Source organism: Thunnus thynnus, chromosome 22 (assembly GCF_963924715.1).
Source record: "Thunnus thynnus chromosome 22, fThuThy2.1, whole genome shotgun sequence".
Lineage (NCBI taxonomy): Eukaryota > Metazoa > Chordata > Actinopteri > Scombriformes > Scombridae > Thunnus > Thunnus thynnus.
The window spans coordinates 1,681,462-1,697,256 of record NC_089538.1 but is presented as its reverse complement, the minus strand read 5'-3'; the positions used below and the strand labels follow the sequence as shown (position 1 = coordinate 1,697,256).

Sequence of the window (15,795 nt, the reverse complement as noted above, 5' to 3'; positions counted from 1 at the left end):
ATTACATTCGCTGTGGGAGGTTAGGGATGAAAACATTAGACATGGAACAGGAAAATCTCAGTAGGCAAAAGTCTAAATAAATTATAGATCCATGTGAACTCTAGAACTGTAACCTAAAGCAGGGACAGTATAAAAAAGGAACTTTTTTTAATGAATAAAACAATTTAAATCAAATATGTTTTACAGTGTCTTCCAGAAGAGTGGAACTTATTTGTGCTTTTCTGCTTCACATTTTGTTCAGGGGTGTATAAAGATGTTTTACATCAGTTAAGAAAAGTCTGAAGTTGGAACACTGTTGTTCTCGGAACACTGTTTCTTTCAACAATGGTGGAAAGTAACTAAGTACATTTACTCAAGTACTGTACTTAAGTACACTTTAGAGGTACTTGTACTTTATACTTCCACTCCACTACATTTCAGAGGGAAATATTGTACTTTCTACTCCACTACATTTATTTGACAGCTTTAGTTACTTTTCAGATGAAGATTTGACACAATGGATAATATAACAAGCTTTTAAAATACAACACATTGTTAAAGATGAAACCAGTGGTTTCCAACCTTTTTGGCTTTTGATGTCTTACAAAAAGCAGTGTGTAGTCGGGGTCACATTTCACATGTCTATGAGTTGTTAACAGCTCCACCAAATAGTGATTTTTCCCTCTAAACTTCTCACATGCTTTCATTTCAATAAATGTTCAAATGATCCAATATTTCAGCAAAAATCAAAGATTAGAGAAAAAGTCCAAAAACTGAAAACAGATTTGTGTATCAGAACTTTGTTTTTTCTTCTTTCCTCTCCCATTAATCATCTCACGAACCCTCAGATTTATCTGATGACCCTTTAGAGGGGCCCGACCCCTAGGTTGGGAACCACTGGACTAAACTAGCTAACTGTATATAAAGTAGTGTAAACTAGCTCCACCTCCAGCAGATACAACAGTAACATGCTGCTCTAACACTGATGCTTCACTATTAATAATCTAATGATGTCATATATAATAATATATCAGTCAGAGGGACCAAACCACTACTTTTACTGCAATACTGCATACTACATCAAGCTCATAATACTTATGTACTTTTACTGCAATACTTTAACTACATCAAGCTCATAATATTTATGTACTTTTACTGCAATACTTTAACTACATCAAGCTCATAATATTTATGTACTTTTACTGCAATACTTTAACTACATCAAGCTCATAATATTTATGTACTTTTACTGCAATACTTTAACTACATCAAGCTCATAATACTTATGTACTTTTACTGTAGTAGGATTTTTCACACAGGACTTTTACTTGTAATGGAGTATTTTTACATTGCTGTATTGGTACTATTACTGCAGTAAAATATCTGAGTACTTCTTCCACCACTGTCCAGAACAGACAGAAGAGAAATATATTCAGGTGTAGTTTACTTCTGATAGTATGAGCAGATCATATGTATACATTCGTATGTATACATTACTTTAGATTTACAGAATGAGTTTAGAAGAGAAATATCTTTACATTTACTTAGAAATGAGAGAAATAGAACATTTTAAATTGGCTTAAAAGAATAGTGTATTTCCTAATGTGTTCACCATACAGAAGTGATTGTATATTTAGGAGTCAATGATATGGAAAAGTTTCAGCATTGCTGCTGTGGGCCTTATTGAATCAAAGCTTCAACAAAGATCAACCTAACTAAAGGAAATATTTGTCTATTTGTACTCAGTGTTCCTACCAGACGGCTGTTAATTAGAAAGTTTGTTTTAACAACTTCCGACTGAGGTGCTAATTTCCACAAATCTCTAATACAGGATGTTGATTGAGCCCGTATGCTAAACATCCGCTAGCCGCTAGAAAATTAGATTTCACATCGATTAGACGAGTAAAAAGGAAAAAAAAAGATGCGATGGACTAACATGAATAAAAACAGAAATGAAATGAACATATAATGGACAAATATTACTGCAGTAACTCTCTGTATAACCGGAAGTAAATGTATACAAACTATGGAAGTATAATAATAATAATAATAATAATAATAATAATAATAATAATAATAATAATAATAATAATAATAATAATAAGATACAAACGGATCGGTTTTATGCAAATATGTCGATATGAATGGGCCATGACGTCACTGGTGTCAGAGCTACTAACGATTGGTCCGTCACCAATCACTATGTCACCATAGTGACACACCTGATGCTCATTTGAAGTGGGAGGCGCGAGCTGAGCACCGGGTTAAAAGACAAACGAAGAGTTGCGCTTGTTTGCGTGTGACTCAGTAAGAGAACGGCAGTGTGAGTCCATGCCAGCTCATCCACACACATACACACTTGTTTTACAGTAACTCAGCAGCCATTCTGCTTATTTGTTTTTAAATAGTTTTTTTTTGGTCTGGTGGTTGTTCTGGCCAGCTGACCTCCCCGATCCACACAGCAACTCTGCCTCTGTCTGCAGCCATGTTTGAGGTAAGTCAGCTGATTCCTACTGTTTTACATTCATTTAGTTTTTGCTTATTAATGTTACAAATGCTGTTTACAGCACGAGTGGCACGACTGGGAATCAAACCTAGCTTTGCAGTATTTGTACTGGTCATGCACTGGGATGATTGGCCACTAAATTGATTAGTGGTTAAAATAAAATCAATTTGATTTGTTGGTTCCATCTTGTCAAAAGTCAGTGTTTGCTGTTCTTATTGTGCTGGGTTTTGGACTGTTGGCTGGTCAAAACAATCTAAGATGTCTCTTATGATCATCTGGAAACTTTGCAATAAGTCTTCAGTTTGTAGAATGGTCAAAATAAAAATCCCATTAAGAAAACTTCACTATTTTATTTTTTTTTGGGAGTATAGTATCTAATTGAAAGTTTTAGTAGTCTTAAAACCTACTGTGACTTGTTCTCACAGAATAAGTGTCAAAATTAACCCACTCAGAAAAAAAAAAAATTGTTCTGCATTTCTTATTTCACAAGTTTACTTCCTTTTTTTTTTTTTTTTTTTTTTTTTTTTTTAAGCTCTCTAGCAAATGATTGTGTAATGGTGAAAATGCACCTTCAACAGTATGCATACATCTTTTTTTTTCTCCATTATGTGGAGTATTGTTACATTTGTGTTTTAAATGAACAAGAGCCTAAAACACTTAACATCTTTCATGAAACATTTAAAACAAGAAACTAAAGGTCATATGAGAGAATGACAAACATAAGGTTCAGTCTTGGCAGAACTAGCTCAGACTGGCCCAACTGTGTCCACCAGCTCAACAGTTTACCTTTTTAGGTGATCCTCTGGTTTTCCTCCAGTCCAATGCTCACCTGTCTTCTAACACAACAAAAGTATTTCCTCAATGCTTGAGTCTCAACAGATCCAGGTAGAGGTTGCACAGTGATCATAGTGGTCGTTCTCATTCGTCTGGCAATTGTAAAGCTACCACCAGCAGCCCATTAGCTTAGCATAAAGACTTAAAACAGGGGGAAATGCTAGCCTGGCTGTATCTCCTGTGTTTAATCTGTGCAAAGCCATTGGCTCTTAGCTGTTCCTGAGCTGGTCAGGCAACCTGCAGAGACTCAGGAAGTCACTGCTCCCAGTAAAGAAATGAACGCAAATTGTGTTTTTATACAATGGGTTTGTGCATGGATTAAACAAAAGTATAACATGTAGTTATTTAACACTGCCAGAAAGGAACTATCTCTATATACTGTTCAGGTACTCCTATAGTTTGTGGGACAGGCCAGCTGCAGGGAGAGGAGGGGGCTTCATGATGACCTGCTCAACTAACTACACTTTGTCTTCCAGACTGGTAGCGACGACTTGTATCTGCCTCCGTACCAAGATGAGGAGCTGGTGGACAACCTGCTGTCCAGTGAGGAGTCAGATGGAGGTGGCCTTTCTCTGGCTAAGGCTCTGCTCCCCCTGGTAGAGTCCTCATCCCGTCCCCTCGTCCCCTGCTCCACCCGCTACAAGACGGAGCTCTGCACCACCTACTCAGCAACTGGTTTCTGCAAGTATGCTGAGCGTTGTCAGTTCGCTCACGGCCTCCATGAGCTCCACGTTCCCTTCCGCCATCCCAAGTACAAGACTGAGTTGTGTCGCAGCTACCACACCACCGGCTACTGCTACTACGGCAGCCGCTGCCTGTTCGTCCACAATCCCACCGAGCAGCGCCCCGCTCTCCGCCGCAGGAGGAACTTCCCCTGCCGCACCTTCCGCTCCTTTGGGGTTTGTCCCTTTGGCAACCGTTGTAACTTCCTGCACGTCGAGGGTGGAGACGTCAACAGCAGTGTAGAGTCGCCTGATGATGGTGAGAAGACTCCAACTGCTCCCACCCCCCAGCTGCAACCACAGACCAAAGAGTGGAAGCCACGAGGAGCTCTGTGTCGCACCTTCAGTGCTTTTGGTTTCTGCCTGTACGGCACACGCTGTCGCTTCCAGCACGGCCTCCCCAGCAAGATCAAAACCTCAGACCAGAGCCAAGGGAACCTCTTCTACCCTCAGCCAGGTAGTTCAGGTTTACCTTCCCCTACCTCCCCGTTCACCTCCACCTCGCCAAACTCCTCAACCTCGTCCTCTCCTCCCTCAACCTCGTCCTCTCCTCCCTCAACCTCGTCATCTCCTCCCTCAACCTCCCCTCTCACTACCCTGCCTGCAGAGGCTACAGCCCACAACGCTTTCACCTTCTCCAGTCAGCACCTGAGCGACCTGCTGCTACCGCTGGCCCTTCACCTGCAGCAGCTGGAGAGCAGCAAGGCCCAGGAGATCTGGGACAACAGGGTGCTGTAACTGAGCATGTTTGTAGATAAAACCAGCATGAGCACTCAACACACAGCTGAATTAAAACTTTTTTTTTTTTTTCCTCTTCTCTTTCTAACCCATTCCCTAGGGGCATGTTTTATTTTTATATATATATTTTTTAATTAAAGTTGTTCGGCTTGTCAGCAGGTCAAGCAAGCCTTGAACTGTTCAGTATTAAGCAGTCTGGAACAGTTGTGGACATGTGGTGTCCTGAATCACTATAGGTGCAGCTGAGTGTAATAAAATGTTTTAACTATTGTACATTATTAATGAACTGAGTAAATGTCTAACCTCAGCATCGTGAATAAACTATTTTAATCCTAACCTTGTCCTGACTTGATATATGAACGTGTACTTTGTCAAGGCAAACATGTCTGCAAGTGTGCTTTTATTTTTAGTATGTGTTTTACACTAAGTACTATGTGCTTGTGAAACTGAGGGAGAAGTATGATTACAGAAATAGTTTTTGGACTGAATCCAGCTAGTATTGAGGCTATGGCAACAAATTTTTCATGAGAGTGAAGCTTTACAGAAAAGACGAGTACGCTCCAATGACTATTATACAACTTGTCTTGAGGAAAAGACAAGTGTGGTTAAAATGACAATATCTTTGGAGCCTAGTGTGTAGCCCTCTTACCTTGATACATGCCACTGCCAAAACCCAGCACCTAGTTTATGGAATGCATTCTCTGGAAAACTGTTGGAGGAGCCAGCTGCCAGAGGTGCACATTTGGTTTGGGGTCTCTTTGTTCCAATGAAGGGAAATCTTAATGCCATAACACAGACGTTTTTTTATGGCAACCCTTTGTGCTAGGCCCTTTCCTGTTTCAACATGACAAAGCAGCTCCATAAAGAAATGCTATTCTCAATTTGCTGTGGAAGAATTAATGGGAGCAAATCCCTGCAGCCAGGTTCCAACACCTGCTAGCAGGTGGTTTTAGCAGCACAATCACAACTTTTCAAGTCAGTCTTAAATCAGTATTCATGCCCACATACAGTATGTACCTTAAAACAAATTTAGCTTGCTTTAATCATTCCTCCTGTTCATACTAACCATTTAAAGTCCAGATGAAACAGCATTTCACAAGTATCTAACGCCCAAGTGAAACAGGATACAGGTGGGACATAACGTCGTGAGGAATCTGATTTGAACACAGAAAAGTGGGCATGTCATAATGAATCTTAGCTCTGTGCTGCTAAAAGTTGAAGATTGATTAATGGGTGGATGGCATATTATTGGTTGAAATTGGTTCAAGCTTATGTAAGCACATGTCCTAGTTTGTTTTACAGGAAGCAAACATGATTGGATTTTGATATAAGAATACAAAGTAATTGTATTTTTTTTGGCATACATTCTTAAATAGGTGCACAATATGACCGGACATGTGATCTAAAAGGTTAAAAAGGCATTTTTCATTTCATCTGGACTTTAAAGATCCTTTCTTAATCTGCATTATGATGTAGGACAAAGTCCAGAGTCCTTGTTTTGTGCTAAAATGTATTTAAAAGTTATCTGAAGATAATAAGATGCTTCAGCTTTCCAAATTAGTCAAATCAAGTAGATATCTTCCAACGTAACTGTAACGCTGAAAGATATCTACTTGATTTGACTAATTTGGATGCTGAGGCTTCATATTAGCTTCAGATAAACTTTTAAATACATTTTTGCACAGGAGGACTGTGGATTTTGTCCCCCATCACTTCCATTGTAAGTGCATTAAGAGGTTATCTTCTAATGGTCAGTATGAACAGGAGGAATTAAAAACATGTATTATTGTTTATGTGGGCACCTAATTACCTAAACTAACCTATTATTTTAAGACAGACTTGAAAAATTGTGAACCTATCCTTTATGAGGTGCCACGGTCATTTTAATACATTTTAAATTGGGATTCATTCTCAGAATAGAAACGCGCGCAGATCAAATACATCAAGTATTTTACTTTTTTCTTTTTATGGGAGGACATATTTCCATCGAAGAGGTCCGTCTGTGTCTGACTGGTGTTCAACCAATCAGTGTCTCCTATCGACCTGCTGCGTCATTACGTCAACGTATAGCCCTGCTCGGTCAAGTACAGCACAATTAAACCGGATTTAGTTTGACTCAATTTGACGTAGCCTTTACTTTTGATTCAAACAATTTACTTTAATTAATAATGTTTATAGAAAACTTAAATACAAGAGACTGTTTTCACAGAGTCATGTTCAGTATATTTTGTTTTCACCATACAATCAAACATACAAACAACAAAACAAACAAACAAAAAACAAATAAAAGGAACGGCTCACCAATATCGTCTTATTTTGAAGGTTGTAGACGAAATTCGTCACTTCCTCTGCTTGCTAACTTGACACTGTTATGGAGTGTCTTACAGGGAGAGCGGCTAAATTTATGTGAACTTTCGTCCTCATTTTAATGCTATTCAGCACTCAGCCTATCTAGTTAAGAAGGTAAAGCGTTGTTTTAAATTAATGCATTTGCTCTTTTTTCTTTTATTTATTTATTTATTTTTAGCAAGCTAGCTATTATTTCTTGACTTTAGATGATTGTAGCTAGCTACAAGTACAATAGCTCAGTCTAGTATTTGTTTACTTCACAGTAACTAACGTTAACTTCATACTCTTCTCTAGCAAACACTAACCAGACATTTATACACCACACAATGATAGTTTATTAACGTCATAACTACTTAAATTTCCCCTTATAAATTGTGTGTTCCAGCTGATAGACCGTACCCAGAATGTATTTTGTTAGCATGCTGGCCCCGGGTAGCTACATTCGCCAAAGCCCACTCAAAAGTATGGTAGTTTAGGACTTATTGGCTTGTCATCACTGATACATAACGGATATATCAGAAGTCAAGATGTTTAACGAATCAAATATGTCTTCGGGTAAATTCGGGATACAGTTGATCCACCATGCACCTCTCAATTTTAATAAAATCGTAGCTTTAACACACTGCTCGTTATTGCAGTCATGCTGTCTTTTTGTGTGAGAAGATGTTAGAGTATAAATGTTTATGTAAGGTGCTTTTTCTTCGCTGTTTCCTAAGTAGTCGCCTTGAGCATGGCGGACCGGGAGGAGCGCCGCTTCGCCGAAATTTCCCGGGAGTCTGTGAAACTCATGGCCGAGAGTGCAGGCGTTGAGCTCGGCGACGATGTGGCCGGTCTGCTGGCTGAGGACGTGTGTTACCGGCTCAGGGAGGCAACGCAGGTCAGTGCTGCCGGGTTGAAACTTTACAGTGACACCCTTTACAAAATGTATCACATGAAAGGCCGCAGTCACCTTGTTCCATACTCAAAGGACAGATATGTACTATCATGATGTGTGAATGTGTAGTATTGATGGTGAGGTGTCTGCGTTTTATTTTGAAACCACACAGAGCAGCTCTCAGTTCATGAGACATGCCAAGAGGAGGAAGCTGACAGTAGAGGGCTTCAACAGAGCTCTGCGCTGGAGCAACGTGGAGGTGACTTGAAATTCTACTTTGATGCTCCTATCAGTAGTCCCTCCCAGTCAAAAATCACATCTTTATCTCCCTGTGTTCACCAGGCTATCTGTGGTTATGGGGCTCAAGATGCTCTGCCTTTCCGCTCAGTGAAAGAAGGTGAGCTTTTCTTCACTGAGGAGCGAGACATCAACCTGGTTGAGTTGGCTCTGGCCACCAACATTCCCAAGGGCTGTGCTGAGACCATGGTGCGAGGTACGACCCACCACGCTGTCACAAACTACAGACAGATGTATCCTTAATGCTCAAAGCCCATGTTTCAGCTCTTTGAATAGAGAGATATCTTTTACTAATGTTTCTCCTGTTTTCTTGTCCTGTCAGTGAATGTGTCGTACCTGGATGGAAAAGGCAACCTGGAACCTCAGGGAGCAGGTTAGTGTGTCACAGCAACAGCAATGTCCATATGACTTGCATTAACATGATATATATTCATCACAACATTGTAACTAATGTTAATACCCATTAACTATCATCATTGAGGTCTACTGAAGGTGATGAATGCGTTTCCTTCATCATATAACATTTCAAAAGCTGATTTGTCAAATGTATTTTACACCCTGCATTGTTTATGTCCATGTTAAATAGCTTGCAGTCTTCTTCTTCTCTGCATTTGTTGGCACATGGCCACGTCTCTTGGCACGTTACAGCCACCTGTAGATCAGTGGAATAGTGTGAAGCCAGTGATTGTGCAACAAAAAGAGGACTCACTCATAAAATAACTGCCCCACTGCAGTAGTAGAGGTCAGAAACTCCAAAGCATATCTATAACTACTGTAATAAAACACATACTGCCACATAACTATCTAGCTAACTGCAGAGTAAACATAAAATTCATTTACCAGTAGGTTGACATGACGGCTGAAGTGTCACAAGACTTGTACCTGATACATGCCGACTGCTCTGAATCCACTTCAGTTTTGTTTCAGCGCCCAACCTGCACCCGTCCCCACAGCTTCCCTCACTTGTGAAGCAATAGGTGATGTTCATACTTGTCATGCCGGTGCACATTCTCAAATGTATTCAAGTAGAACATTGGTCAACGTTGGCCTATTAATGGAAGATGTATTAATAATCTGACAATCACACTGGTGATTCACTGGCAGGACTCTGTGCAACACAAAATATGGAGGAACACTTTAAATTTGAATATTTAAAATGCGTTTTAAAATTTGATTTGGTTCATATTGCAACTTGTCAAATTATGAAAACGAATCACTTTTTCAAACTGAGTCTATTGCTGTGTCTCCATCAACATATTTTTATGCACATTTTGAAGTATCGCATCAGAAAAGGTTGATGGAAACAGCAAAATTTAAAAAAAAACTTCCTCAGTTTCGCAAAAACGTTTTTACATTAGCTTGAGCTGGTTTTTGTCTTTTTCAAAAAAACAGTTGATGTGCTAAATGAGAGATTGAAACACCTTTTTTGAATAAGTTCTGACGTAGCAAACATTTAACTCACATGACTGATCAGCTGTTTCCACTGTGGGTATCTTCCTGGATATTCCCATAACGCACACAAACATGGCTGGTAGTAGCAACTAAGCAACCAATACTAGCTGACATGAAAGAACAATGACAACTTGCCAAATTGAAACAAATTCCTGAAGACCTGTCTCCATCTTCCTCTTGCCATGCATAACATAGACGATACCACCAACTTCTGATGAAAACCTAGTGTAGCCTAGTTTATTCGCTCCAAACCAGTTGATGGAAACGCACCCAGTTCACTTTTTCTTTTTTCTTTTTTTTCATTTTTGCAACATTTCAAAAGTTTGCTTAAAATACACTTGACAATTAGAGGGAAAAAAGGCTTATGACTTTTTTTAAATACTGTGGCAGATTAAAGAAACACCTCTCTGATGTTAGTGTGACGTAACTGGGCTGGTCATGTGATTCAAAACATCTTGCGTACTTGCATACTTGTGCTTTGAAAGCTTGATACTGGGTCAAGTGGTTTGCAGCTTAACATGACTATGGTCACTAGAGCTGCAACGATTAATCGATTACTTGTCAACTATTAAATAAATTGCCAGCTATTTTGATAATTGATAAATCATTTTGAATCATTTTTAAGAAAAAAAAAATCCAAATTCTCAGATTCCAGCTTCTTTTCTGGTTTCTTTAGTCCTCTATGACAGTAAACTGAATATCTTTTGGTTGTGGATAAAATAAGACATTTGAGGAAGTCATCTTGGACTTTGGGAAACATTGATATGCATTTTTCACCATTTTCTGATATTTTATAGACCAAACAACTAATTGATTAATTGACAGATTCATGGATAATGAAAGTAATTTTTAGTTGCAGCCCTAATTTTCACCTTGAATTCCCTTGATTGTATCCAAAGCTTGCAATAATGTTTAAATGAGTGACACCTGTTGATAAAACAGACTCCAGCTGTCTGACCTGACCTGTTGCATTGTCACAGTTCCCACTGCAGTGCAGTCGCTGTCAGATGACCTGTTGAAGTATTACCAGCAGATCACGCGGGCCATCCTGGGAGAGGACCTCCACCTCATGAAGGTAAACGGCAGGCTGAATACAGGCCAGCGTGCTGTGTGGCTGCATGGTGTGTGTTAACTCTGACATCTGTGATGTGTGTGTGTGTGTCTCAGGTGGCTCTGCTGGACCTCCAGTCCAACTCCAAAATCGCTGCGCTGCTGCCGTACTTTGTTTACGTCATCAGCGGGGTAGGCTCCACACATCACATCTTCTACAACATGCAAAACATTTCACTTTTATTCACTTTTACATGGAAAATGTGCAAATATCGTGTTTTCAGATTTCACAGTTACATTTTAAAGATATTCCTTATAATCATTGAATGACCACATATCTGGTTGCATCTATCCCTGTGTTGTTTCTGTCCAGGTGAAGTCAGTCAGCCACGACCTGGAGCAGCTCAACAGACTCCTCCACATGGTGAAGAGCCTGGTCCAGAACCCCTACCTGTACCTGGGCTCGTACGTGCGCAGCCTGGTCTCTAGTGTCATGTACTGCATCCTGGAGCCGCTGGCAGCCTCCATCAACCCGCTAAACGACCACTGGACCCTCCGAGACTACGCAGCCCTGCTACTCAGCCACATCTTCTGGTGAGCGCCGCACACACACACACACACACACACACACACGGCTGCTCAGACACAGAGTTTAGAATCAGATGGACGACACTAATGTTGTATTATTTCATTGAAACACCAAAGAATAAAAAACTTTAGGATGAAATGAGCAGATATTTTACAACACATGCATATTCATTTTGGATGAAGTTTATTTGAGTTCTGATTTCTTCCTAGGACTCATGGTGATCTGGTGAGTGGTCTCTACCACCAGATCCTGCTGTCCCTGCAGAAGGTTCTGTCGGACCCTGTGAGACCTCTCTGCTCCCACTATGGAGCTGTGGTGGGCCTTCATGCTCTGGGTTGGAAGGTATGTTCACCACCTCTGAATTCATTCATGTTATCAGCTGAAACCTAAAGGTGAGCATCAGTGTACGTTTTGTGCGTGAGACACATTCAGAAAGAACTCCTCACCTATTCCATATTTGCACAACTTAATCATCATAAAGGATTGAATCTCTTTACAGTCAGAGACTATTTCTGCAAAATCCAACATGAAATATTTAGTATGTTTGGAAACCTTAACATGTTTTTTTCCTGTTATGTCTTCTGTACGCCATCATATGTTCTTGTATTTTCTGCTCGTTTAAATGCACTCCTATCACTTCTCCTTGATAATCTTTGCATTAACCTGTGTGTGTGTGTGTGTGTGTTGACAGGCTGTCGAGAGAGTGCTCTTCCCACACCTTCCTGCCTACTGGGCTAACCTGCAGGCTGTGCTGGATGACTACTCTGTTTCCAACGCGCAGGTCAAAGCAGATGGACACAAAGTCTATGGAGCTATCCTGGTCAGTACGGCGGTCACATAGAGTCCTTTCACACAGCGATCCACTGCAAGACAACACTGTTTTTCTTCATTGTGGCAACATTCAGACTGGTAGTCACTGTTCTGGTGCTTTGCAGGGATGGTTTATTTATTTTCTAGAACCATTTCCCTCCCTATCTCATTCAAAATGTCTCACTCCCCATGCAGATGGAAAGTAAAAATTTGAAAAACTGGAGCTGAATTGAAGGACTATTTCATGGTTTCCATTAGGAGTTTAGTAGCAGAATACCATTTTATTTATGTGAAAATGCAGTTAATACTGTACAACAGCCAGCTGGGAGCTGAAGGTTCTCTACACTATACTTTTATAAGAAAGAGAGAAGATGGATTAAACATTTGATGACATTGCTTCAAGGGAGTTTATACTCACAGATTAGCTATATTCGAAAGGTATTACCACTAGTGGGACTAAAAAAAGTTTGTGTTCAGGGTGGCACTGGAAAAATGGTCATCTTTGGGGATCATGAATATTCCGAGCACATTTCACGGAAATTTGGTCAACAACTGCTGACCAAAGCAAACAGTCAGTCAGCTGTACAGAGTGTAAAGAGGTTGTGCTGTGTGTCCTGCAGGTGGCAGTGGAGCGCCTGCTGAAGATGAAGGCCCTGTCTCTGTCTCAGCAAGCAGAAGGAGGCTCCAGCGGTCAGCCGGGCTCCACAGCGGGTGCTATGGGTTACAGGGTGAGCTCCCCCGGCCTCAGCCCACCTCCAGAGCCTCTATCAGAGGCCGCCCTGGGAATCGCCAGCCACCTTCAGGCTGGTGGAGCCGGCTGCCCGTGGGAGGAGTGGACCCCCGTCCCTCTCCCCGCCATGTACTGTGAGCTCTACTCCTTCTTCGGAGACAGCCTGGCTGTCAGGTTTAGTACAGGACCCGGGTTCGGCAGCTACCCTCCCTGCACCCTGTCACAGCTCGGCGATGCCAGGAAGGAACCCGCCGGACCAGCTTCTAACCCCGACACCACCCGTAAGATGCCACAGCTGACAGCAAACCTCAACATCAGCCCGAGGCAGGATGGGAGTCCACGCACTGATCCGCCTCCACCCAGCCTGGCAGCAACGGGATCAGGAAGGTAGACCATGAACTCGCTGGTGTTTTTTTTTTTTGTTGTTGTTCTTAAAAACTAAACCATCAGGTTAATGTTTGCAGTGTCGCTGACTCTCTTTTCTCCATCAGGTCTCTGGCTCGCTCCTCTTCATCCTCTATGCAGCGCTCCAGATCCTCCTCTTCACGTTCAGGCCAGCGCTCGGCAGGTCTGTCTCGTGACGTTTTCCCTAAAGCTCGCTTCACCTCTCCTCAAACGGGACCTACGGCGTTCTCCTTCCTCATCGGCGGGAGACAAATGGGCCGCCGCTGCCAAGGCCGCCGCCCCTTCCAGACCACTTTTGCCCCGACTACACCTCTCCCTGCCATCCCACCACGTGCCTACGCCCATAAACTATCTGTCATTGGCAGGGTGAGCAAACCTGTACGCCGCTGGGCATGTTCCCACTACTCCCTCCATCTCCCTCTCTAGAAGAGAGTCTCAGGCACAAGAGGTGGGCTTTAGACTGCAGTGCTACAAAGTAGGCTTTCACTGCTACAGACATTTACAGGCACGTATTCATATTTTCAGCTTAGACTGTTGATATATTGCAAGGATTTTCAGTTTTTAATTACATGGTTGAAACAAACAACAACAACAAAGGCCTGATCAGTTCACATTGTGATAAACTCCTCTGTGTAGAATAAAAAATAGATATATTTTTTTACAGACAATGTGGTACACGGTAGTGTATGCTCCAAATAGTCCAACATATTCAACCAAAAATGTCTCATTTTTCTATGATGACAATCATTTGAAAGATGCTGTTATCATATTAAAACGAACACACACATAGAGGCTCTAATATAAAGTGACGCTGGTGTTTAAAATACTTTTGTGTACAAGAGGCAACTAAAACACATCACATCTAGTTTTGAGATGCTCTGGGATGTTGATCTCTCTCGGACATTAAAGGGGACCTATTATGCTTTTCATTATTTTCTGTCATATAAATATTAGAATGTCGGATGTTCATGTTAAAAGTGGCCGTGTCAAATAATGAGGTAAACATATGTAGAAGTAATCCCTGTGGGCAAATAGCACCGGTTTCACACTGCTCTGAATGCTCGCTTTCCAACGTTTTTTTCTTTCAGCCCAAGCCAACGTCGGCTCGTGACAGGTTTCCTTATATGGTCATCTGCTCCACGCACAGCGCACAAGTTCACTCCTCTGTTCACATTTCACTTACTGTTTGTTCTTCACAATAAAAGTCTCCCTTGATTTAGTCATTTAAAAGCTTTTAATATGAAGCAATAAATCAGGAAATGTAAGATTTGCATCAGCGGTAACTTAACATGACTCTGATACATTCGGAATGCCTGCCAGTCAGAACAGAGACAGGAGCTAAGACTGCTTGTTAGAGACAGTGGCTGAACTGAGGGGCTGCAGAAAAGGGCCAGTATAAAATAAACAAGGAGTTTTTTTGAACTGTGAATCATGCAAAGCTACTCTAGTGGAGTCCAAAAATAAAAAAAAAATATAGAGCTGTAAATGAGCATAACAGGTCCCCTTTAAAGTTGAGACTAAATTTTGTCGTCTTCCCATTTTATATCCCCTGCACACCCAGTCCTACTCCTGCCTCATACATCAATTTAAGCAATAAAATGATAATAATACTAATATTGAAATACCACTTAGAGTTGCAAAAACACTTATTTACATTCATATTTAATCATTTAGTGCAGAAAATGGTGAAAACTGCCCATCGCAACGGTCATATTGAAACAGTTAAATTTACAGTCCAAAACCCAAACATGTTGACTTCACTATGATGTGAACTGTGAAAAGCAGCAAATACTCATATATGATATTTGCTACTTTGCAATTATACATATTTGGCGTGTTTTATTTGTTTACTGTCAAAAGTGACAATTTTCTGTCGATCATTAGTCATATAATCGTTTGAGCACTAGACTCATAATTAGCTTAGAGGCTTTCTCAACTGTTGTAATATTTTGGTGAATTCTACAGTGGATGAATATGTAATGAGAGGTGAACCATACTGACTGTTAAGATCAACACTGGCCTTATATATATATATATATATATATATATATATATATATAGCAACACAGTTGTTATGAAGAGGATCCCACACACAGGAGACAGCTGATGTCAGAGGAGAAGAAAATGAGAAGAGAGGTGATGGAAGGATTATTTCTCTCTCAGCTCTGAGACTGAATACCTGCGGAGGTCGGTGTTTACTTCTTCTGTATATGTGTAAGAAAGTTTGATGTCTTGTACATAGCTGATGTTTTCCAAAAATAAAGATCTCACAGTTGTAGCTTTTTCCTACTTTTATTGCAATTAATTCATAATTCAGTACACCCACAAAATATCCAGTATATTTTCATGCCCTTGCCATTATTTTTTATACACCCAGTGTTATGTGTAAGTTTGGGCACCCCTTGACAAATCTTCCTCTTCCTCTAGGATGCATGCCCAAACTTTTGCACATGCCACAAT

At 40.8% G+C, this 15,795-nt stretch overlaps 2 protein-coding genes across 3 annotated transcripts; both read left to right on the top strand.

Moving 5' to 3' along the window:
- Positions 1–2,267: 2,267 nt before the first annotated feature.
- On the top strand, positions 2,268–5,115 carry cth1 (cysteine three histidine 1). The gene is made up of 2 exons (XM_067580206.1): positions 2,268–2,473; positions 3,796–5,115. Exons 1-2 carry the CDS (start codon positions 2,465–2,467, stop codon positions 4,777–4,779), a joined length of 993 nt encoding a protein of 330 aa, XP_067436307.1. The 5' UTR covers positions 2,268–2,464; the 3' UTR covers positions 4,780–5,115.
- Positions 5,116–7,115: 2,000 nt separating this feature from the next.
- taf6l (TAF6-like RNA polymerase II, p300/CBP-associated factor (PCAF)-associated factor) lies at positions 7,116–15,613 on the top strand. 2 transcript variants are annotated; one of them, XM_067579561.1, is made up of 12 exons: positions 7,116–7,242; positions 7,848–8,005; positions 8,175–8,261; positions 8,345–8,495; positions 8,622–8,672; positions 10,732–10,826; positions 10,919–10,993; positions 11,175–11,395; positions 11,600–11,732; positions 12,082–12,210; positions 12,821–13,317; positions 13,422–15,613. In XM_067579561.1, the coding sequence occupies exons 2-12, from the start codon at positions 7,859–7,861 to the stop codon at positions 13,759–13,761; spliced, it is 1,926 nt and encodes a 641-aa protein (XP_067435662.1). In that variant the 5' UTR covers positions 7,116–7,242; positions 7,848–7,858; the 3' UTR covers positions 13,762–15,613. The 2 variants fall into 2 exon arrangements, with proteins under 2 accessions (XP_067435662.1, XP_067435661.1); XM_067579560.1 differs by having other exon boundaries at positions 7,845–8,005.
- The last annotated feature ends 182 nt before the right edge of the window (positions 15,614–15,795 follow it).

Excerpts from the sequence above, each read along its gene's own strand:
- taf6l (XM_067579561.1), top strand. The coding sequence starts at position 7,859 with ATGGCGGACCGGGAGGAGCGCCGCTTCGCCGAAATTTCCCGGGAGTCT. Across the intron at positions 8,006-8,174 it reads GGCTCAGGGAGGCAACGCAG|AGCAGCTCTCAGTTCATGAG; the intron begins GTCAGTGCTGCC and ends GAAACCACACAG. Across the intron at positions 11,733-12,081 it reads TTCATGCTCTGGGTTGGAAG|GCTGTCGAGAGAGTGCTCTT; the intron begins GTATGTTCACCA and ends GTGTGTTGACAG.